Here is a 26766-nt window from a genome sequence, read left to right as displayed (position 1 = left end):
GGATTTTGGGACTAAAGAAAGAAAACGCAGGTGAAAGTTGATATCTAAGCATATAATCAAAAGTTGATATTTATGCATGATAATCAAAAGGCTTTTCAAAGTAAATTGGGAAAAGTTGGAATTATTAAAATAAATTTATGTTAATAAGTAGATAATTTGATATACACATTAAGGGCATGATCTCTTACGTTGAAATTCAGTTCAGTTCAGCTCAATTCAGTTCAGTTCCTAATTTCATTCTCTTATAAAATATTCATTTCAGTTCAGTGCAGTTCAGTTCAACTGCGTTCAGTTCAGTTCAGTTTAGCTGAGTTCAGTTCAGTTCAGTTCAGTTCAGCTGAGTTTAGTCAATGAAAACAGGCTCTAAGTGAGAAAATCTTCAGAAGATCAAATGACTGTGATTTTTCTTATCTATAAATAAAAAAAGTTAGTGAAGTCAAATTTGCAAAAGTGTAAAAAATCAAAATGTTTAATTTTAAACGAAGGACATATCAATATATAATAATTGTTGAGTCTTCATATTCAAATTTATGAGTACAATAATTAAATTAATAACAATTTGGGCCATCGTTCTCTTCTATCAACGACTCAACACTTAGGCTTTTAATAAATATTTAAAAAAAAAAAAAACTCGTTTTATCATCATAAGACTACTTTGTAGGTGATTAAGTTGGGCCAAGGGTTGAGAAACTGAGTACATTAGTTATAAGCTATTAGTGTACTTAGCTAGATTATTTGAGGCATATAGCCTACCTATTTACGTGGGTCATATATTTGCAATGACTCACAAAAGTGGTCCTATGATAATAAGGTGATCTTACAAATATATTTCTATATGTGTCATAGGCCATAGCACATATTGTCCCGGTGTTAAACATTCATAAAATTAATTTGCCAAGAGAGATTACCACTAGGACATATCAAACATATAGACATCTAAGGCAAATATATGATGTAGTATATATGTAGGAATATAACACAGATTGTGAGAGCGAAACTATGATTTTGACCTAAAATTAAGTGTCAATAAAATCATAGCCTCATACAATTATATCATATTGAAATGTTGAGAATCCGACATGCATACTAAAAAGGTAACGAATGATCTAGATAAATTAACTTAGGATTGTATTTTATTGGAAGTCTACGATGGCCGGCAAAGTGGCAAGAGATCGATCAGTTTGTTGTTCACACATTCATTTCATGAGATAGGCCATATTATTTGTTGGATAATATAATTAATTGTTGAGTATATATTATAGTGGATACAAAATGTATACAAATAGTAATCGTGGAACAAAGTGGAAAGACTAGAAAATAGTATCAGCCCATCATACATGATACTTGGTATCTCAGCACCATGAATATTTTATAAGCTCATTTGAGAAATCCCTAATTAAATAATTAACTTACCCATGTATTAAATTGTGACTTGTTAGTAGTTATAAATTTATAACAATAATGCCCATTTAAAAGAACTTTTGCTATATTTTATACAATTAAATTGATCTGGTAAGAAGCCCCATTAAGCAATTAACAATGATTATGCCCAATCCTTATAAGTTGTTATATAAAATGGATTGCATTACATTAATATATAGATCATAATCATGGCTTTGAAATATAAAGGCTACCGAACTATTGTAGTTGAGTTGCATTACATTAATATAACCACTAGATAAGTATCAAACTTATAGATTTAAAAAAGTATTGAAAAAGTTTGAATATATTAATACTACTCCTTTCAATTTTAAGTTATAGTGGACAATAACCCTATTGTCCCTATATATATGACTCAGTAATGTAAAGAGAAGTATCCTAACTAATCCTCAATCTACTTCGTGTTCCAAATTTTACGAGCCAAACATTAGAACGAACGGTAACAATATCTCCATCTCTAAACATCCTACTCAATTCACTTGATGTGTAATAAGCTAAAATTATTTTGTGACTAAAACTAAATATTACCAATTAAAACTAAAATTAAAGTTATTAATTATAACTTATTATTATTAATCAAAGCTGATTTTTATTTTCTGAGGGTACTTATAAAACCAATTTTTACCAATAAATAAATAAGGAGTTAGAAAACCTTATTTTAATAGGCATGCTTGACTACTTTAGTGGAAACTCACTTGTACTAAATTATGTTTTTTGGTAACAATTGGAGACCAACAATCACTAAATTTTGGTTGGCACTAATAAAGCAATATTTTGATACTAAATAGATTTCAATTAAGCACAATATTTTGCCTAATGTTTAGGACTACTGGTGTTCTGTTGAGCTCGATTTGTTGTCTGTCAAAGCTTGTGTGTTCTCTGTTCTTCCGCTCATTTCCCGAGATCAATAGAATATGGAAAATAAAGCCAAAAATGGTATCCTACAACATGTTTGAAGGCAAATAGTTGGATTTTCAAATCGGCTGTTTTTTGTAAGGAGGATCTTTAACAAAATTTTGTAGTGTTTGTAACATTAGAGCTAATAGGGCTTCTTTGTATAGTTCACCGAACTTATTCCATAGTTCGTAATTCTTATTTTCATTTGTTAAGCATATGTCAAAAAAAAAAAAAATTAAAAAAAAAAACACATTCACTAGAATCATCAAGTACTCTCATTATTTACATGAGGCTAAGCAAAAAGTGATTACTAACTCCATATCTCTACTTTTTCCTGTTTTTCGCACAAGTACATCTACAAAAGTACTTAGAGTAGAATGTTGTTGGAAGATTAATTCAAGTTGTTGAGATCTTGAAAAATGTACACACTTGAGAGAAATATGAAGATTAATTAGTTTTGTTGGTCAACTTAATATTTTGAAGACCAAAATTGGTCAAAATAAGTTGTCTAAGATGTCAAATAATATAGAAATCTTGGTATGGTACTGACTTTTGAGAAATATGTAGCGTAATTTGTCAATGACATTGTACCTTACGCGTTTATACCCCATTAGTTTATAAGCTATAAATTGTTAAAGTAAACTATTGAGTACATCATTTTCTAATAGTCGTTAAACTTGTTTATAAAAACTAAACTAATCCCTATAACTTACTTATATTATAACTACCAATACCATTTGCCCATTGGTTTCCTTTGATACTACATTAAGAACAATCTTATTTCATTTGGTAAACACTTTAAAGAGTGCTTGGTAAAGCCAATTGCAATTGGTAAGTTGGCCAAGTTTTTTTAAAAAAAAGATAGTTGAAAGACTATGCTTCACACGATGGAGTAAACAATAGTCGATATCTTAGTCTATAATGAGTATAAAATTATGAGAGTGAGGATTAGCTCAAGTGTTTAGAGCTCCCCATCTGGTTCCAGTTTATCTTGAAATCGATTCTCATATTTCATCCGTCCTTGTGGCTCTCTAAACATCCAAAAAAAAAAAAAAAAAAGACCATAAAATAATTATTAGTCGGTTTAAATGATTTAAAGGGCTATGAATCATTTTCAATAATTCCTATTCGACTTTGATTTCTTGACAAGTAAAACCCTTTTAGAAGTTTAGTGAGTCATATTACTTTCAATAATTTTCTTCTTTTTGCATGTAATAGCAAATTAAAGGCCGACATATAAATTATAAAACAACCTTTTTTTAAAGAGTAATAATCTAAATTATCCCTTTATGAATAATATTGCATTTTAGATTGCATTATGGAGATAAAAGGAAAATTATATTTTATATTTTAAGCCTTTAGACCAACTTAACTCTTTAGATTGAGTTTGTTCACTTATCATATCATCATCATACAATAAGCTTATTATTAACAACAGATAAACTTGGATCAAAGATTTATGTATTGGGATCATGAGAACCACTATTAATACAATTACAGAGTCGGGTTGTTTATGCACTTGTCAAATTGTGAAACGGAAGGAAATAAGAACCAGTTTGTAAATACAAACCTCTCCTTTTGTAATTTCCATCCACAATAAGAGTTTTGTCCACAAACTTGTACTCGTAATTATCAACAATAAGAGTTTTTGTACTCGTAAAACAAACCTCTAATCTACATGAACCTATTGTTGTTATTGTCCTATCATCGTGAATCGAGTTGCCTCCATATTGCCTTTAATTATAAACATATACGTGGCAAAAGAGAAATCATAATTATCATCCAAAAACAATAATAAGAGAGACGTTATAATCTAGTAGATGACATGTCTGAAACAATGTCTCTTTGTGTGGCAAAAGTCGTCCAATTCTTTGATGTGGATTTATGATATGACAATTATACTTATTATATACCTCAAGGAAAACGTGGGACATTACTAGTTTGTTTATTTGTGCTTAAAAGCAAAAAAAAAAAAAAAAAAAAAAAAAAAAAAAAAAAAAGAATAAAAATTGTGTACCTCCTCAACGTGTGTCCCGTTTCTTCTTGTACCAAACACTAACGAAGAGAATGAGAGAGCACTTGTTGAAAGTCAATATATAAATATATATATACACATTTTTTTTTTTTTAATAAATATAAGAGAATATATGGTTACAACTTACAATAGTACGTCAAATTATTATTATTATTATTATTATTATTATTATTATTATTATTATTATTATTATATATGTACTTATTTAATGATACTTCATAAGTTTATAAGTTTATAATGATACACTAAATTATTATAATAGTGTTAATTAGCAGATTTTCTCTACTTTCTTTCAGTGGATCATGGTTCTCATATGTATATAGTATATGTGCCATATGTTAGGGTGTCCATTCGATTTTCGGTTTAGATTTAGCCCAAATTTAATCCGATTCGAAATATAATTCGGTTTTCAATTATCAAATCCAACCCGATCTGAATTCCTAACCAAATTCAATTCGATCCAATCCGAATTGTAATTTGGTTATATGGATCCAATCCAAAATTCCAAATTAAAAATACATTGCAAATCTTTTGGGCCTAATGCGATTATGAAAATAAAAATGCAATTATAAAAATCTATAATATTATTAAAACTCAAAGGGACAACATGGTATTGCCAACATGAATTCTAGGTGCTCGTCAAAAAAAAAAAAAAACATGAATTCTACGTGTCATTAATTACTCTTTGCCCACACCTCTTATATCGATGTATAATTTAAGAGTCATTTTTATAACTTCTCACCACATCACTCCAAACTCTCAATCCTCAATTTATGTTAACTTTACTTTTTTGAAAAAAAAAAAAAAACATTTTAATTCCATAATAACTTCCTATTCTATAACTTCCGCTAAGCAAATTCAATAACTTCCACAATCATATTACAAAAATAAATTAATAATATCATAGTAATAAAAAACATTAACATATACGATTAATATATTCCGTACTTTAGCATTGATACGCCCTAGTATTGTATTAAATGTACAATTTTCTATAAAAACTCTTCTTAGGCATAACCTCCTTATGTACAATTTTCTATAATAGTAATTATTTTAGTTTACTTGAAAAACTCTTCATAAGCGTAACATCTCTATTTAATTTCCGTCTTTAATAATATCATGTAACTACTCAGCAAATTACACGATAATCTACCATCTAATTTGTTTTTAAACTTTGAAGCGCAAAAAAAAAAAAAAAAATTAATAAACACGCATCGATTCAAAATTATCGTCTGAATAAAAAACTAGTTTATGTTACCCATTAGTGCAAATAAAATTATCTACCATTTAACACATTATAATTACTTGTCAAAAAAAAAATTATAATTTTTTTTTTTTCTACTCTTTCGAATTCATAATACTCCTTTATCTCATTTTGTTTAGTCATGGCCTTGAGTTGAGTTATCAAACTTGATCGGACCGATTCGTAAAAATATGATTCAGATTTTGCCTTGCATGACCCAATCCAAACTAACCTCACCGAATCCGTCCCGAACATCTGAATTAACACCTCGCTTCAGTTTTTACAGTTTATAGTCTCTATGTCGTTTATATAAGGTACACCTAAATATAGTCACACAATTACACTTATTTTGTTTCATTGTTTTTGGGCCTCTCGATTTATTCATGTAGACGTTTAGACCATAATAAAAGAGCCCAATAAGCCTGGAAATCCCTCTTTGATTGTGCTGGATTGTTAAGGTCTTATTGTTTAACCCATTTGTTTTCCTTCCATTAAACGAACTACTTATGAAATAAGTTTTCCAGAAACTTCATGACTTCATGAGCTTAGTAAAGATTATACACAAAAAAGAACTCAATAATCAGTATGATTAAAAATTGATAGATATTATAGGATTACGATAATATTTGCCGCAGAGCTAGGATATATTTGCATATTTTAGTGATATAGTTTATATTCTTATCGTACTAGGTTTCCTAACAAGATTAGGACTAGTATTGTAACACTATATATATTGATCAATGATATCACTCCAATTTGAAAAATATATATATTGTAACACTATTGTTGCATGTACTGCTTAACTTAAAGACGGTTGTAGGCACGAAAAATTTATATAAGTGCCACATCGGATATTATACGGGTCAAAAGTCAAATTGTTGACTTATTGGTTATTTGACTGTTAACTTAAATTATTTAATTTGGGTGAAATATATTAAATTAGCCCACTTAATATAATTTAATTTAATAGGTTCATTTTGAGAGTTAAAACTCAACAAATGGGTTAAGCTATAATAGATGGGTCATGATTACCAAGTCAAAAGCCCAATACAAATATAACCCTAGCCCTAGAAGTCACACCCTCTATAAATAGAGCTCTTTTTATTTCATTGGAAAGAAAAACAAAAAAGGAAAACCTAGAGAGAAAAACTTAGAGTAAACAAGGAGATCAAAATACAGAGAAAACCTCTCAAACACTCTAAACCTCTCATCAAATACTCTAAACCTCTCCGAAGAAAGTCTCTCAAAACCTAGAAGAACAACAAGCATTCGACGTGCCGTTCTACTCTAGAAGATCACCCGTGGAAGAGATCAAGCCTCGACGGCCCTCAACACGAAGGAAAGAAGGAATTCAAATCATCAAGAACACCAGTTCAACCTCCACATCAAATAGTCATCGATCGAGATCAAGCCTCGTCGACCCTCAATCAAGAGTACAAGTCAAAAGTCTACATCAACAACAAGTCAAAGGTCTACATCAACATAAGTTACAGTTCTGCATCAGATCTTCGATTGAGATCAAGCCTTGTCGGCCCTCGTTCAAGAATCAAGTCAATTTGTGAATTACGTCAAAGTCAAAGTAGAGATCGAATCAGAGGAGCAAATTAGAGATTGTACCCAAAATCATCAAATTAATAAAATTAACACTTTGTTACATTTGTTTTGAATCTATATTTTGCAGATTTAAAATTTGTGTTTACAACGGTCAAATTTGACTTTCGACAAAACTTTAAAAAATCGATATGAAAAAGCAAGGAATGTATGAAAAACAAGTTCTATTGAACATTCAGGTGTACGAAATGAAAGGTATACCAATGTATGGTACGTGCTAATTTCTATTTTCGACAATTTATTGAAGTATGTCTCTTCTATATCTATCATTCTATCATGGATTACTTGTATTAGTTTGTGGTACAAAAATCTTGTTTTAAGGCAATTCACAGATAAACTTGCATCTTTTTGTACATGTAAGTATCAAAATAGCCAATTGGTACATAAACTCAAATAATATCAACTTCAAATAAATGCAAATTTCTATACTCAAAAATAAATGCAAGAGATGGTACACTCCCTTACTCTGCTAGGAAAGCAATAATTTGAAGAAGGCGGTATTTGCCTGTACAAAATGTTAGTAGTAAAATTTGTTGTATAATCAATCATTCAACTCTATGAAAGCCATTGTTATTATTTCGCCTTCCCGGCCTTTCGATAGCTGAGACCGTCTCAGCAATTAATCTCCTCCAAAATAATTGCACCCCAAAAAAGATTAATTCATATTTACTTGATTTCCCATATTAACCCAAAAATCCTCAAGATAACAGTCCTGTTTCTAAGTCCTCAGTTTCCTCAGCATCCTGTGTTAACTCTTCAGACCTCTTAGCCTGGTGTTTCCAATCGGTCCTGATCAGCGTGTATATCATCATGAACATACACGCGGCTTGAGCTGCAGCTAGACCAAACCACAGACCAATGAACCCAACCTTGAGCCAAAATGCCATTGCAACAGCAACAGGCAAGCCAACCAAGTAGAACGCGACAAGGTTTATTTTAGCCCCGATTTTAGTCCTTGCTGAACCTGTCAAAACCCCACAGGCAGCAGTCTGAGGACAGTTTCCGATCTCACAGAATCCTAAAACAGGAAGTGCCACAGAAATCAACGACAGAATGTCAGGGTCTGAAGTGTACATCTTCCCCCAGACTGATCTCACCACTATAGTTAACCCGAATGCTGTCACACCCATAGTTAAGCCTGAAACCAATCCAAGTACAGCCAATCGTTGTGCCTTAGTAGGCTGGCTAGCGCCCAACTCATGGCCTATACGCGTTGACAGGCCCATGCTTAGCGCGTGTGGGAAGACATACAGAAGCCCTGTTGTTTGTATCAGTATCCCCATTGCCGCGACACTGGCCTTAGGATTCTGCAACAGTCCACAGAGGAAGAGCATAATTTCATACCACCACCATTCTAAGCACACAGATAACACACTTGGTAATGCTAAACTTAGCACCATTTTCCAACCTTGAAATGGGGAGAAAAAAGTTAGACCGTGCCACGGCTTAGGCTCCATGTTAGAACAAAGGAGGTAGATGAAGATACTGAGGTCCAAGTTAATGGTGTTACACGCCGATCCTAGTGCAACACCCTTAACACCTAATTTGAGGTATATAACAAAAAAGTAGTTGATTGGAAGATGTAAAACTAGGCATATTGTAGTAGCAATAGTTAATGGTTTTGTGATGCATTGTGTCCTAAGGAAGGACCTTAAGGGGTGAAGGTGAACCTGAGCAATGAGCTCGGGGATGGAGAATCGCAAGTAGAGTTTAGCAACATCGATTATATCTTTGTCTTGACCAAGAAATAACAGAATAGGTTCCATGTTGAGCCAGAGGAAGGAGATTGCAATCGCGGTAAGTAGTAGTAGGCAGAGAGTTCTTTGAAAGGTTTGGCTAATAACTGACAGTTTCTTGGCCCCGAAAGCTTGACAGCAGATGGGTTCCATCCCCATGCTCATGCCTTTTATGACTGAAAAGCCGGTGATGTTGGCAAAGCTGATTGCTAGAGCTCCTCCTGCTAGTGGCGCGTCTCCTAGATGGCCGAGGAATAGCATAGAGATGACAGATTTCGAGTGGAGCAAGAGTGTCATTGTTGTTACAGGACATACTATTTTGCCAAGTGATCTCAGGTCCTCTGCAAGCTGCATCATTTTTATACAAAAATCATGTTAACTTAAGCATAAATCATATACATTTATCAATTACATCAAAATCTTTATTAGTAATTGACAAAAGTATTTAAATTAGAATATGAAATGGATTCCTTAGTTTCTTTGGACATGACATTGTCTAGGAAAACACAAATTTTTCGTAACAGGAAGAAACTTAGTTATTATCTAGAAAAAGAAAATTCAAAACAATCAAATTTTTGATCAATATAAGTCAAGGAAATTTCATAATTATTTGTTGAAAAATTCTCTACTAAATGAATAAATTCAATATGATCTAAGTGTATATAGCTTGTAAGTTGTAACAAAGTACAAACATAGGGAAGTTTAATCAAAGTTGAGCAAAAACCTCATTAATTAAAGGTTGAACAACGTAAACACTATTAAATCTATTCAAGCTGTTTGATCAGATGTTGTAACTCATACGATGACCAAGTCATGACTAGGGCAAGACAAAAAACTCGAAAAATTGCCATTTTGTAATGCAAATTCAATTTACCCTCTTTTTAGTATGTTTCTGCTAAAACTAAAGACTTGGTTACAACTATCCAATTCAAAGATTAGACTGCATTGTTTCTTAATTACAAGATTTTTGTACCTTTTTTTTAACAAGACTAACCTAAGCTACTTAAGATAGAGAAGGCAGCAAGAATGAGGTCAAGACGTCAAGTAGAACTTCAGTTTAATGCGACGTATTATAGTATATGTTTAGGCATTATACAAGCCATATAACACCAAGGATGACATGAATGTTTATGAGTATCTTCGTGATAAGCTAAATTCCAAACCGCTCATAAATTAGCTACTAACGTAACAATATAAACAAGTTGATATTACATACTTTTACTTGTTTTTATATATATACGAAGTATTTTTTATCAAACTTAGTACGTGGATAATGTAAAAGTCAAATTATTGAATGAAAGTGTAAGGTAAATGATCTAGGATACCTTATCTTGATAAAACGCTAATCAATCATCTAATTGACCAAAAATATTTTTAAGCAACTAGTAAGATAGCTATGGTCACATGCAACAGATCCTATTTGCCTCCACTTTGCATTGTTTCTTGTACTCGACGATGTGATGCTTACGTGTAGATTATTAGATTTCCAACTAAGTACACTATTTTATTCTTGTATTTTCATATTCTTGCTTAGAATAATCTCATGTCTTAAAAGTCAAGTGTACAAAACAACTAACATAGGAGTTAATCGATTCTTGCACGTGCTTAAGGCTATATGACATCATCTGGTTAATCATCATCATTAGGTTAATTATCTTTCACTCTATTACTTAGTTAATGATAAGTATTAATAGATTGATTAATTCTCTGACAGTTTGGCAACTAACACACGTATTATAGTGTTGACCATACAAAATAATGCGTCACTTCGATCTTTAATCTAAAGTTACTGTAGTTTGTTTCATTAGAAAAATACCAGTATATTGCCTGATGTTAGTTGCCTAACTTGTTAGGCAGATAGACTTTTCTTCTATATATATTTATTAAAAGACTTTAATTTGTAATTAAGCATTTGAACTTGATCTTGACCACTAACTTAGTTGTCCCATCAACTAAGTTGAATAATTTAACATGTTAGCTTTAGCAAAACATTTAGTATAATATCTCCCATAGATATGCTTTTAAAGAACACTTAGTATTGATTTAATATATTATCAACTAACTAATTAATATTGCTAAGAAACATATAATGGGGGGAAAATATAGAAAGTCGATGCCGATACTCTTGCTTAGCTTGAAAAGGGTTGGGAAGAAAGAAATTTGTGTGTATGGATTTAATGGTGTTATTCTCTATAGGTGGTGGGCGGCTCTTTTTGGGCTCTACTACTTCTTTTGCTGTAGCTTCTTGGCATCTTATGGTCTTATACTCTAATACATATTGTAGGTCACAAATTCGAGCTCTATCACGTATATTTGCTTGGGAGTAGAGGAGTATCTATCTTACCGTTTCCCTCTACTTTTAAGTAATCCTCTATTTTCAAGCATTGACCAACATAATTGAGTTGGCTGGCTTGTAAGAGATGCTGATTCAGTATGTTCTTTCTCCTAATAAAAAACAAAACTAAAAAAAAGTACAAACTGCAATTTTGCGATTTGGGATTCGCACCATGAACAACCTTAACTAGAAATTACAATGATAAACAACAGTAAAAACAAAAAAAGTTAGCTTATTATTTTCTATAATGCAAGATGGAAAATATGGTGTTAATCATAAGTTAGAATTATGCATTTTTATATAATGACTCAATAACTATTTTCGTACATTATTTTACAATATTTTCCATGGTTAAATTAACTTTAATGTAGTACCAATATATTTTGAGATGAAGGAGTAACCAATGCAATTAATAACAAGTCAATAATTTAGTATTTGTAAAGCTATCCTCTATAAATATATACACTACGTACGAAATATTTAGGTACATTGCACAAAGATTATAAATTGTTTAAGTAGTCTTCATGCAATGAGAAATTTTATGGTTTGGTTTGATTCTACCCAAAGCTTTAATCTTAGTTAATTACTATTGCCTCTAATCCTAAAACAGAGTTACGTTTATCATTTTAGACGTTCCCTTTAATGATTATGTTTCAATTATTTCCTGGATTATAATTTATTAGTTTTACATTTCCCCTTATACATATATGCAATTATCCCTAAAACACTGTACATTTCTACTTTTTAAAGTTAATTTTATACCTTAATACTTGATATATGTGACATTTAATCATTGTTTCAACTTATCTTATTTATCTTATTACTTGTGTAAAATTAAAAAAAAAAGTGACTTAATAAGGATCAAGGGATAAAGTACACGGTATACTTAATACTTTTGGAGTCTCCACATTACTGAAAATGACCAAGTATATGTCAACAAGTACATAGAAAAGAAACACTTTCATGATGCTCCGTATTTGGCAAAATGGTAACATCGTTTACCAATGTTCTCATATCACTAAATACAAAAATTTAACTGTTCAAAGCATGAATGAAGATTAGCAAAACTAGTAAAAGCATATTAACTCTAAAATAAGTGGTAAATAGTTCATAAGTTTATTCCCAAATAATGTCATTAGTTGCACCCAATTTATTATGTTGACATTGTTATGGGAAAAAAAGGTTGTTAGGGACATAATTATAGATTTCATTGCAAACATGTTATACATTAATCTCACTTATATGCTAGTCAAATTTGTGACAAAAAATTTCTTAATTACGCTTACTTCAAAGAAAATTAATTTCATTCAACTCATTAGAAACCTCAAACCTCCACAACTCCACCAGTCAACCCTAGCTACATGGTTAGGAAATGAAATCACGAAACTACCCTTGGATAATATGACAAATGTGATTTCAGTTACTAAAAGTAAGGCCCACATTGCCAGCTCCTAGAATAGAATGGGAATAATGATAAATTAAAGAGGGCAAATCTGGTAATAATTAAGGTCAAGGGTACAGTGATTATAGTGTTAATTAAAATTAAGAGAATAAGTTCCATAATTTATAACACTAAAAATATGAAAAAGTTTACTAAGTAGGTTGCTCCTTTTTATGGGTTCATATCAATTAGTGCTACTAATGAAGATTCTTAGTCTAATTTTGAAGGAATATTAGAGGACTACTCCACTCTAAAAAAAGTATGGCCCATCTTATTGTATACTAAATTTAGTACTTAAATTCATTTTTATATTTATGGACTAAAGGGAAACAGCGTTAGCTGTCTACTACTGAGCAGGAGCGCTTAGCCATAATAAAGCCTCTAGGGTATGGTATCCCGGGTGGCCGGGTTTGGGGTCAAATTCTGTCTATAATCTATATCGTTGCTCTTTGCAAGCACGAAGCAACTCTCGATACTCCATAAAAACTAATGAAGTATTTATGTTTGTAAGATACATAGAAAATAAAAAACACGTGGAAATTCAATAGATGTAAACACACTTTAGGTAACGCACATATGCAATTACGACTTGGTACTTAGGTAGCGAGTTTGGATATATGGCAATTTTCATTGAATGAGTTGTGGGTTTTTCCTACATTTATTAACTCTGAAGTTTATTACAATATAAAAAATTTTAATGGAATAGTGACAAGAAAATTGCCCATGATTTTCAATTAAACTCGCAAGCAAACCTAAAGTCTATATAATTAGATTAATATAACAAGGTCATATAATATTTTAAAAAAAAAAACAAATAAATATAATACTGCAACATTTTTTTTAGAGGAATTTAAAATCCCTTACACATGCATTGCCAATTCGCCATTCTTTTACTTATTACATAAATAAAAGAAAATAAATAAATTAATAAAAAAAAAAGAAAGATTTAATTAATATAAATAGAAGGGTGAAAAAAAAAGAAAAAAAGGGTGCTAATTACCTCACTCAATGGGAGACGATGGAGGATGCCATGAAGAATTCTTTGATTGCTGCTATCATGATCACATTCTTGTTTATCTTCTATACTAGGTTGGATCAACGACTCGCTATCGATTATCGCTCCGGATTCATTTGCGGGGCACATATCTTATCGGGTTTTATACTGCGTTGTTGTCGTCGTCGTTGTTGTTATTGTTATTGTTATTATTATCGATGTTGTACGGACTAGAGAGAAAATGACAGTTCCGTGCCACGGACTGAACTAAAAGAGATTTTCCTAAGAACAGGAGAAATTCTTATATTAATTCAAGAATTAAAAATTGTGCAAAAACATTAGTTTTATTTATTTATTTTTTTTAAAAAAAAAAAAAAAAAAAAAAAAACAGAGGAAAACAGAGAATGAGAGGGGAAAAAACAGGGAAATAACAGGGGAAATGAAATTAGGGTAATGAAAAAAAATTAAATATATATAAAAGGAGTTACAATTATGTGGTTACATATGCCATGCTATTATGTCTGTAGTTTTGTAGTCAAAGTAATGACATAAATGAACGATTTGTTACCAAAATAGTAAAATGGTAACTTAGTGGGAGATTAATACAAACCTTTGCACAAGACGAAAGTAGCCAGTTTCCTTGGTCATGCGGGGTTTAATAATATCGACAAAAGGCGAGGTAGTAATGGTATTATTGGTACTTTCTTTGGGATGAATTATGGATATAATGTTGCCAAGTTTTCAACCCAATTAAGGGTAGCAGAAAATTTTGGTACGAGAAGAAGAAAATGGAGAAAATTAGCCACTTCGGTATTAGTGAAAGAGATAGATATAGAGAGGGGAGAAGTTTGTTAAAAAAATTATAGGGTGGGACTAAACACTTGATACTACTAGTATGTGTTGCGGCAAACAAAGGTTTCAATGTATATATATAATTGTATAGAGTGCTTTTGTATAAAGTTTATATACTATGATTCCACTCTTTGGGTTGTTTAAAATGTAAATAAATGATTTGAGGTAGGCATTCATACTAGCTTCTCCTATAATGTATCCTTTACCAAGAATTCTTAAAAATTTACCCAACGACAAATTATTTTAATAGTTTTATCGGCCATTTCATTCAATAATATCTATCAAAAATCAATAATTTACCGAGTAAAACTTTTACATGTGTGATTAATAAGTTCTCTATATTCAAGCTATGCTCGGATTTAAAATTAATACCTAGTCAATTTGGAATTTAGTCAATATAAACTCATCATAAATTGCTAAATTATTTTTAATCTAGTTTAAGAACTATTTTGTAAATAGTATAATACAATTTTATTTTATTTTATTTATTTATTTTTTTTTTTTTTTGAGTATAATGAGGAGCGATACAATAAGCATAAGTAAACAATTTGGTTTATGAATTAATTGTAATGTATTCCCTCAAAAAACTATTTATTAAAATGTATTTTATGTAGTAAAGTTTTTTTTAAAAAATTGTTCTAATTAATAGAATAGTGTATTGTCATATATGAGTTTGAGTATATATAAATGAGAATTTTTCTTTTAAAGATAAACAAAAAATAATAATAATAATAATAATAATAATAATAATAGATTAAAAATATATACTTATATGGGTTCAGAGGGGATTTCCCTCCGAAAAAGTTTCACTTTGGTTATTAATATAGATCGTTAGCTACTCAAAATAGCTATTACAATTATCAAACAAGAAACAACTAGTACAACTAGTGAACTAGCTACTTCCTCCATCTTTTCGTTAAGGGCTTGTTCACATTTACTGAATTGAGCTGAACTGATTGAAGCTAAACTGAACTGAATAGAGTTAAAATGAATATTTTATGAGAGAAGGAAATTAGGAACTGAACTGAAATTAAGCTGAATTGAACCGGCCCTAAGTGTCTCGGCTTGACTTTTGCACTATTTGCATACACTACTTACCAATATTAATGTTTCATATATAAATATACTCATGCGAGTACTAATAATTAGAATCTCGATGTATAGTTTCAATTATTAAGCTTTAATTTTATAAATTATAATAATTGATAATAAAAGATATTATTGATAAATATGATTAAATTGGGGCACTTTAAAAAAACAAAGAGAGTAATAATAATCAGATAAAATTCTCAATCAGGGTCTATAATAGTCTTTTACTAAGTTGTCTTGCCTTCTTTGTGTCCCACGATAAACAAATGTATATGTCTCGAGCTTTAATAGAAAGAAGAAATGTTAATATTAGGGGGGAGAGGAAAAATATTGAACCTCATTTTGTACGTGATTAGCTATTTTGAGCAACTATATTAAATAGTTTGAGAGGAGATATTGTAAATAGCCAAAAACTTTATATTATTACTTTTAATATGTATACAATATTTTTAAAGGGATATATAGACAATAATTAATTGTGTTATATTTTGTATGAATGTGTTATTCTCCATCCCTCGAATTATGTTTGAATCATGTTGATTTCAAAAAAAAAAAAAAAAAAAAAAAAAAATGACAAACGTATTGTCTTTGATTACAATGAATAAAATATACTACGTATTGCTTAGAATCGGTAATTGATTGATAGAAATAAAATAAATTTTACTAATTGTGGATGAAGTTGAAAGACCATGAAAAATGATTTGTGACAATAAACCTATAATACTACGTATTACATACATTCCAATATAGCTCATCAAGTTCAAACAAAACCAAGTTGATAATAAAGAAGAGGTGACTATATGTTAATAAAAAATTTATTTGTTTGCGATCATCTATATATACACGAAGTAATATACTTCTCACGTGAATTTTATTTTAATTGATTGTGTATTGTACAATATTGGAATTTGAGGCCCATTTCCTTGACACCTTAGACAATTCAACTATCAAACTTGGGAGCTTGAAAATGAATATCAATATTCACCTAAAACCAACTCAACCATGATACATTTAACATCATACATTGCACCATTTAATAGATATAATTAAGGGCCTGTTCACATTTACTGAATTAAGCTGAGCTGAACTGAACTAATTGGAGTTGAACTAAATTGAGCTGAACTGAATAAATCTGAAATGAATATTTTATGAGAGAAGGAAATTAGGAGCTGAACTGGACTGATTAAAGCTGAATTGAACTGAACTGAAATTAAGATGAAGTGAACAGTACAAGCCTTAAAACTAAGCGGGAGGTCATGACCCACTCTCGTGGTTCCGCCTCAGAAAATCGAAAGTGTAAAGTCACTAACATTGATCAAAGTAGAATTACTACAATACATAAATTAATTTGATAAATATCATAATTCTTTTTTTTTTCCCCTTAAAAATAGGGTTTGAAGGCCTTTTTAGCAAGGCTAACATAAGCTAGAGGGAAATTTTTACCATTGATAGCCACACGGGCACACATGTAGACGATTTGATATGCATACTTTTGGGCATTCTCCAATCCGCATCTTCTCATAGCTGCCTTTTCTTTTTTGCTTTGCCCACGTGAGTTCCATGACCCAATTGTATCACTTAAATAGGGGAAATAACAACCACTCTTTTAAAACAAGTAATGTAAGAAGTTTTTGAGCAAAAATTTTATTTTTGAAAATTATCTATAATAATTTCTCATTTAGGAAAATGATTTACAGTTTATAAATTTTCACTCTACATTGAAATTATATGACATAAATTTATGTCCAAATATTACCTCCACTTTTTCTCTTTCTTTCATTCACTTAGCTTTTAACATACTCATATGTTACATATAATTGATGATATCAAAGAGAGAATAGTGAAAGATTTGTAAGTTTTAACAAGCTTACATGGACATAGGTTTACATATAACAAGTTCATATGTTACATATAATTAATTGTGTCAAAGAGAGAATAGTGAAAGTTTTGTTAACAAGCTTACATGGGCATATATAATAAGGTTACATTTAACATGTAAATGTTTTGCCAAATTTAACATGTGAAAGTTCTATATATAGCACATGCTGACATGCATATAAAGTTCATATTTAACACATGAATGCTAACAAGCTATGAAATGGTTGATGAATCACTTAAAACCCATGATTGATTTATCTATTCTTTCATATTGCTTCACATAAGAGCTCATGGGCTCGAAAAGCATCTGGATACAACATGAGCCTTTTCGTAGCCAAAGTAAAATAAATTCAACTTGAGATAAAGGAGGGGTGGATGAGATTTGAACGCATAACTTTTTGTGTCATGTTAGCTCTAATACCATGTTAAAGAACTAAGTCAACTACAAGTTTAAGCTAACAGTTGAAACCTAAGATTGATTTATGTACTCTATCACTTGATATCACATACGAGCATCTTAATTCTTAATTAACTACTTTAGATCAAGTAATAATAATATTGCTTGTATCAATTACAACCTCGTATTTTACTCCAATTGAAACTCCTTCGTGACAGCTGACTCTTTATATGTTCAGTTTGGTTATATATATATATATATATGAGGAGATAGATGGCACAAGTTAACGAGCACTAACATGTAGTAGTGTACGAGTGTGAAGGTGCCTTCATTGTTTCAGACACCAAAAATATGTGTCTGTTTTTTCTCTTTTTTTTGTTTTGTTTTGTTTTGTTTTTCTTGAATTCAATTCTTTTAATTGTGGCAATTGACTAATGTACCACTTAGCATTAGGCTTGTAGATAGTATTAGATACCAACATGACATGTCATTTTCTAGAGTCTTGATGATGGCAAATAGCAATAGCAATGTGAAAAAGTCAACATCATCTATATATGGTTAGTTCTCTATTTGAGAATACTTCATCCATTTAATTTTTGACACGACGTTACTCTATTCAAATATTTTACTTGACTACTTTTGATTATTTATAATCAAGAAAAAACAAAATTATGTGAGATCTTATTGAATTTGCTTCAAGTTGGGTGATTTTGGCCACCTTTTAGGGTTGTAGAATGAATTCTTGATTTCTTTTTATTAAATTAATTGAAATAGCAATGCAAATTTCGTTTTATTCTAAAATGGCTTATTTTCTTCCCATCAATCACATATATCATATCATATCACAATTTTAATCATGCTTTATGATTATTAATTAATGGTAAAGATCAAGCTATAAATATTCACATAAATTAATTAGCAAACTATAGCTAGGAGTACAAATATGATTAATTTTAAAATCTTTCATGTTGTAGACTAACTAATAAACACGATACAACTTTATAATAAGAAGAGTAGCTTTCTTTCGAAAAAAAAATAAGAAGAGTAGCTAAATCCATCTTGACACTGGAAGAAAAAACCATTGCAAAAATGAGCTAAGAGATTATTGCAATATACTGTATATAAAAGACTAATACAACTATAGATAACTTAGGGCTTGTTTGGCATCATTTTTGGTTTTCAGTTTCCTGTTTTTTTGAAAACTAAAAACCAAAAACAGGAAACAAGAAAAAGGTGTTTTCACTTTTTTGTTGTCAGTTTTCAAAATTATCATGATTTTAATAGGTCTAAATTTTTTTTGATCCATTATGTAACATATGTAATATACTTTTAAAAAACAAAAAACCAAAAAACAGAAAACCACAGCGATGCCAAACGGACCCTTAATCAATTGAAGTAATAAAACATGGGACATATTACTAGTTAAATCGATAAAAACCCTAACAAAAACATTCGATGGAGGCTTATTTTATATATTCGATTATTAGGTTTGACTACAAAAAAGAGATCGAGTAACATATCGAAAGAAATGATATGTTCTCCCTTACAAATCTTGTCTACATCTAATCATAGTCTTTTACAGTAATTATTGTTGTTCTTTATTTAATTGGTTTGGTGTATTTATGTTAAGTTTGTATATTTGTTAACTTTATTTTGTTAGGAGTTTTAGGCAATTAAGTTAGGTCTTCTATTGTATTGGGTATATTTATGTGATTAATATCAATACAAAGCTTAAGCCGTTTTCTCCAATATTTCTTGAGTTTAACATGGTATCACAGCGTCTCTAATTTCTAGAGATTTTTTCGATCTTGTATTGTTCTTCATCAATTTTTATTTTTTATTCCGCAATTATTATTTTCTAAGGTTAAGGCTTCAATTTTTTTATTTCCCCAAATTTTCTGTTTTATTCGAAATTAGGGATCCCAAACCCTAATTTTTGTTCGATCTCTTGGTGCGCATTTTTCTTGTGCGTGCTGGGTTGCATGGTGCTCCAGTGGTGCGCAATCTACGGTAGTCCATTGACTCGGCATTCCTTGTCAGGTTATTTTGTTTTCTTAGGTCGTTCTCCTGTTTTTTGGAAGACTAAGAAACATCCTACCGTATCCACATCCTCGACTGAAGCCGAATACTGGTCTATGGCTTTCACTATTCGTGAGTTGAAATGGTTGAAGCAGTTGTTGTTTGTTCTAGTGTTAATCATTCAAAGCCTATGCAGTTGTTTTGTGATAGTCAGTCAACCCTGCATATAGCTAAGAATCCGGTATCTCATGAACATATAAAGCATTTTGAGGTAGATTGTCATTTTGTTTGTGATGAGTTGTTAAACGGTAATATTTCTACCTCATATGTTTCAACTGGTTTTCAGTTGATAGATATTCTCACCAAGGCTCTTGGACGTCGGCAGTTTGGTTTACAAGTTACACAAGTTGGGCATTTGCGATGTGCACGCTCCAACTTGAGGGGGAGTATTAGAGTCGGTTTGGTGTATTTATGTTAAGTTTGTATATTTGTTAAGTTTATCTTGTTAGGAGTTTTAGCTAGGCAAGTTAAGTTTATCTATTGTATTGGGTATATATATGTGATTAATATCATTACAAAGCTTAAGCCATTTTCTCCAATATTTCTTGAGTTTAACATTCTATGCATAAAAATAATAAATTAAAAAAAAAAAAGAAGAGAGAGAGAGAGAGAGAGAGAGAGAGAGAGAGAGAGAGAGAGAGAGACTAACAACATAAATGGTATATAGATAAGGTTTTACAGCATATAAAAATAAGGGTTGAGGGGCCTTTCCTCTTTGACTTGGAGTAGAATAGTTAATGCCCATTAAATTTTGTCAAGTAAAAAATCTATTAGGATTTCACTAGCATGTTACTTTTTCTTTATTAATGCCTTCGATTCTCCATAACCAAACTTTTGAGGGTCCATTATCAATTGTTCATGCATTATCTTGCTCTTATTTTGTGTGGAATCGCACATATATTGAGCAAGAAGAGAATAAATCATCACCAAAATACTAAATTTAACGTTTTTATTTATTTTTCTTGATTATATTTACTGTTTTTGAGAGAATTAAGGCGCAATCTCATATTGTCTCTAGGAGTTCATAATGAGTTGTGGAATATGGTCAATGCATTATATAATGCAAGGTTTGTTCATTGTGTCGTCTTCTTAAAGATTCCTCGTATGAATTCTTTAAGATTACGTACCTTCATTTCATTTATATTTTCTTGATCTTAATTATTGATACTTCTAGAATTCTAGGTGTTGTCATATTTGTTTTTAAGGTTACATTAAGATTGCGTGATTGCATTCTACGCTAGTTTGATCATGTTGTCCGGTAATACATTGGCGGTTAAAAGAATAAAATAAGTTAATTGCGTGATACTAGGCTTACGGGAGGTGTAAAATAAAATGTAAATACATTATACATTGGGTGAGATTTCTTCGCCACACATTTGGTGAGATGGTATGTATGACGACTTTCATAAATATGTATGTTTGTAAACAGAGAAATTGACTATATATGTTTGAAAACAGAGAAATTGACGAACACTCGTTAAAGAAAAACCAACCCAAGAAGAAAAGAAAAAAATAAAGAGTTAAACACTTATTAAAATTAAGAAGCTAATTCTCCTATTGCCATGTGAGTTTAGGATGTAATCTTATTTGGTGTTATAAAGTGAACTCTCGGGTGTGACCCAAATCCATATTTAACATTATTAAATAATAAAAACAATTAGAAATAGTATAAGCAAATGTGCTAATGCAAGAGGATATATCACCTTAGAAGAACGATACTCTTAATTTTTGGGAAGTTAGTGGGTGCATATTAAAAATTTAAGAATAAAACTTCTAAAACTATATACTCCGTATTTGTTGTACAAAGTATATATTTTTTTTCTTTGTTACATTCGACTCATAGTGTGTGGATAACTACTTTATATCCCATCTAAAATGAAAATTATACAAAGTATTAATCTACGCCTTACTTTATAATATCTATTTTATATCTACTCTAGGAAATGTACTTAATTCTGTATATAGTACAATCATTCAATTTTTTTTTTCTCCATTATAACAAATCCCACTTTGAATTATGATGTAAAGAATTATACCAATAGAATAAAAAAAAAACTGTCAAATACAAAGTAATTTCGATCAAAAAATATTATAGTTTGACTAAGTCACAATCACTGTAAATGCGATCAAGCAATTCAAGGAGGCAATCCTTGTCTCCGTGAAAAGTTTTCAGCTTGTCATAGTAGACTTCCTCAAATTTTTTTAGTTGCAAATTTGCAATGCTTTGACTTATTTACATTTTTGTTGATTCATAATTTGATCATAAATGTATGCATGTATGTATTAATTAGTAACAATTGTACTACCTCCGTTAAATGTTATGTGCAACTTTGGAATATTTTATATCTCACAAAAAATACCCTAAAGTCGCACATAACATTTAACGGAGGTAGTAAAAGTTGTAATTTATGAAACAATATTAAAATGAATCTAACAAAATATATTATGATTAAGGTTCTGTTCTGATTGACTGAACTGAGATGAACTGAATTGAACTTATTGAAGCTGAACTGAACTGAATATTTTATGAGAGAAGGAAATTAAGAACTGAACTGAACTTATTGGAACTAAACTGAACTTATTGGAACTGAATTGAACTGAACTAAACTGAAAATAAACTGAAGAGATTAAGTCCTAAGTCAATATTAGCAATAGCTTAGTTTAAAACATTACAACTAAAAAACAGGAAAAAAGTTTCATTTCTTATGTACTTTTTCCCCTTTGTTTAAGTTTAACGATAAGCATCATATCAAAAATTGATTTACCATTTGGCCCAACATACACTACTGATACATATAATTTTCATGAATTTCATCTCTTACCTGCTTGGCTAAAAGCAAGTTGACTAATGTAAGAAGGCCCATTGGTACTATCTTTAGTTCTTTTATCTTATCTTTGTGTATTTTTTGACAACACTTTACTTGGCAGTTGGCTCTTAATAATATTTTTATGCCCTTTTAGACCACTTTTTCATCTTTTTCAGTAAAAAAATGTGGGTGATATAGTGATACTTATGATTTGAACTTCTTCTCCAATAGAAAAATTGCACTTTACTTTATATATTGCAATTCATGTTACATTTTACAATGTTGATGTGTAGACCGGGGGAGGAGGAGACATGAATGAATTATGAATGGATAGGAAACTAGTAAAATGATATCTTCTCTATTTCCTTTAGAAAATGGAAGATTAGTTTTTATAATGAAGGGTTCAAATGCAAATATAAGGGTTTTTGATATCTTAAAGCGATTAAAATGAAGTTAAATAAAGCAATGAAATATCGATTGTAGAAAGTTAACAAAGAAATTGTAGTTAGTATTAGGAAAAGTCAAGATCATGTAAAATCCATATGAAGAAACTAAAGAGTGAAATATTGTTAAAGATCTTATGTTAGTACTTTTTAGCACTCCTAGGCCCTAGCCCACCTATTTTATTGTCATCTCTATACTACAAAGCATATATTACCATTTTTTCATGAACTCTGTTTAATAAACTGTGCACCTTAAGAATAGTGTCACATCATACGTGACATACTTATCAATCTGTTCGCTAGTTTTACTTCCCTTTCGAAAGAAAATAGAATTAGTTACCATTCCTCAAAGCAATAAATCTTTAAACTCACAAAATAATTTGATCCCTTGCCCAATTGGTGATGCTTTTATTTGGAGTGTATCAACATCAATAAGTACATTACAACCAACATAAAAAGTACACAAATGCAAAGAAAAAGAATAAAAGTCATAATCTAGACATTGTTCCTTGTCCTTCTAGTCTTGTACAAGCAACTAATACGAGTTTTGAACGTATAAAGGCCCTATCTTTGAATACCTAACCTTCATTTTTTACCTCGCTCCCCTCTCTATTCAATTAATCCTTAATATGTATAAATACATAATGTTAAATAGTGGTAATTTAAATTAGAAATTATGAAAGTAGATCAATGGCATCCATTTTGAGCAAGCTTTCAACGTAACATGACTAATAAATTCCATGTATTTCGTCATTTTTTTTTTTAATAAGGAAAAAAGGTGTCTTACAGGTCTAGAAGCTCTTAAGATTATGCAACCCACCTCATTTTAGTAGGAAACACCTCTTGTGATTTAAGGGTGATAAGGAAAGGATAAGGTACTACTCAGTTTCTCACCCCCAAAGTATCGGTTCTTTGTGAAGTTTGATTTTATAACTTATTTTTAAGACTATAAATGAAATATAAATCTTACCATTAGTCCAAGTGATACTTGGTATATATTCATCAAAATGATAGGATCAAAGTGCTTATCTTATCTTTGCCAACCTAAATGTTATTGTATGGGTTGTGGTTACAATTATGGGCACAATTGAGACACTGTAGTAAAAGTAAATTAGTTGAATTTATTTATTAGTTAGTGGGCAAACTTTTCTTGCTTGCACAATCAATAGTAAAGTAAAAGCTACTGATGGATCAAAGTTAAATTATTTGTTAGAATTTGTTAATACAATCTCATATTCTCTTTGTCACAAAAAGAAGATAAATATATTTATAACACTTGTTAATACTAAATAATTTAATATACAATCACATGAGATGTACGTGTCTTAACTCCTTGTGACGAATATAGTTTTTAATCCCGGCTTGTGGAGATCAGCTTAATTAGGGTTGGTTGCACATGATTGTCCGGAGCTCGGGACTGAGTTCATTTGAGGTTCAATCAAACGATGAGCGACAAAGGCGCATAACAACCGGACTAGGTTCATATAAGGTCCGATCAAACAATGAACAACAAAGGCGCATAACAAAAACTTGGCTTGAATTGAGAAACTTACATACACTGTGTATATGAAAAGTAGTGAGGTTATTTGACAACTACAAATAGCACCTAAATGCGTGTTGTATGTGGGGGAGGTGGTAGGTGCTAATCATCGTGATGGTAGCTAAGCTAGGTGCTACTTGCAGCATTAATATGTAATGTGACTTTTAATTTCAGACAGGGTAGAGGGACTATATAATCAAAGTATAATTCACATAATTAATAATTTTTTAATATTCTTGTATACTTTGTATATAATTTGTCGATAGAGAGTAAGAAAGTAGCACGCAGGATGTTGAAACGAGAAATATTTGTGTAAAATTGTCTTATCATCATAAGAACAATCTCGCGAGCTACTGTAAGCAATTGACCTAGTTCGCTCTACCCTTGGCCCAACCCACTTACTAGGTGATTTTATGATGATAAGACGATCTTAATTACAAATTTGTACGTTCAGAGAAAGGTGTTTCATGAGTATTGGAATCTTTATCTTCTTCTTACTACGTATGATTTATGAGTAATGATGTCTCAAAATAGGAGATTGCATTGTGCGGAAGTTAGGAGACCAGCTTACATATAACGCTATTGCGGTATCATATAGATACGGAGTATAAGATATGCTAAGGATGTTATAATTTCCAAATGTGTCACAGTCACAAGCATTATAGGTATATAGTTACATACTGCTTATTCATGCTGTTCAAGTCAAAAATGCTTCCAGAATTTCTTCACTGTTGTTGTCTTGTTGATGATGGCGGACCAGATTAGTGAGTACCATGATTTATTTGATTAGAATCTCCAATATCTCACTATGACGGACATTATTCGACATTGACTCGATCTGTTGTAAATTTCCTAATTTGTGCATGTCGTTTGTACCTATTTTTAAGCAGTCGCATCCTTGCGGGGTATAATGGATCATGGTTTTTATCTATATCACTCGGGTGCCTTTAAATTGACCTATACTGATTACCTTATTTGAAATACATCATTTAAATTTCAAGGACATCGGATATTACAAGGTATGAGTCTATGCTACTCAAATCAACACGAAACCAAATTGAACAACATACTATGCTACTCAGATATGATGTATGAGTCTATGTCTAAAATGCATGACCCAACAATTAAACGACCTATATAATTTCAACCTTCTTCACTTCACCTATTGTCAAGCATATATAGTATTTCTTACTCGAAATTATAATCTTTTGAATTCGACTTTTACCATTTACCATTAAATATTAACTTTCATTATATTCTATATCATACCAAACTTGAAAATAAAGTTTATAATAATTAGATTTAATTCTGAAATGTAATTCTATCACTTTAAGGTCAATATAACTATTATAATTTATAAATTATGACCATTTAATAAAAAGAACCTATTTTAATTTCCCCCTTCTAAATCAAAGCTAGCAAATATTGTACTCCTATTGTTATATACAGAATGAAGGATAGTAGAACTTTGAATTTAAATTGAGACCCATCATAGCCTTAAGATACCTAATTAACTACACGATTGTCATATATTACATATAATTAATTTTAATTTTCATTAATTAATTTGTAATGTTAAAGAAAGAATATACTCTAAGTATATTATATTAACAAAAATACCTAAAAATAAAAGCACTTACCTGAAGGTACCATATTTGTACGGCGTGCAAATTAAAAACAAATTTGGAGCTTTCCACTCTAAGGGTGCATGTCCAATAAATAGCTCTTAACATGATAAAACAAGAACAATAGGGCAAGAATTTATTCTTTTTTTGGAATTTAATTTTTTTTCAAAAGTGAACAGTAGAAAGTAATTTTCTTGATTTATATTCTTTTATTTATTTATTGTTTAAAAAAAAAGTACAAATTACTATTGTGATTTATGAAGAAAAGGAAAATGAATCACATTATATGAATTTGATGTGATATATGATGCAAAGCCATCAAAG

General features: G+C 30.5%; 1 protein-coding gene across 1 annotated transcript; it reads right to left on the bottom strand.

Annotated features, from left to right (window-relative positions):
- Nucleotides 1–7924: 7924 nt before the first annotated feature.
- On the bottom strand, nucleotides 7925–13882 carry LOC145616093 (protein DETOXIFICATION 53-like). Its single transcript, XM_081670801.1, has 2 exons — nucleotides 13739–13882; nucleotides 7925–9310 (listed from the first exon to the last, which is right to left on the bottom strand). Exons 1-2 carry the CDS (start codon nucleotides 13880–13882, stop codon nucleotides 7925–7927), a joined length of 1530 nt encoding a protein of 509 aa, XP_081526927.1.
- Between the last annotated feature and the right edge of the window lie 12884 nt (nucleotides 13883–26766).

This window comes from Chenopodium album, chromosome 26 (assembly GCF_948465745.1).
Source record: "Chenopodium album chromosome 26, dcCheAlbu1.1, whole genome shotgun sequence".
In the NCBI taxonomy this organism is placed as follows: Eukaryota; Viridiplantae; Streptophyta; class Magnoliopsida; order Caryophyllales; family Amaranthaceae; genus Chenopodium; species Chenopodium album.
This window is presented reverse-complemented; position numbering and strand designations above follow the sequence as displayed.

Excerpts from the sequence above, each read along its gene's own strand:
- LOC145616093 (XM_081670801.1), bottom strand. The coding sequence starts at position 13,882 with ATGTGCCCCGCAAATGAATCCGGAGCGATAATCGATAGCGAGTCGTTG. Across the intron at positions 9,311-13,738 it reads ATCGTCTCCCATTGAGTGAG|CTTGCAGAGGACCTGAGATC; the intron begins GTAATTAGCACC and ends AAAATGATGCAG.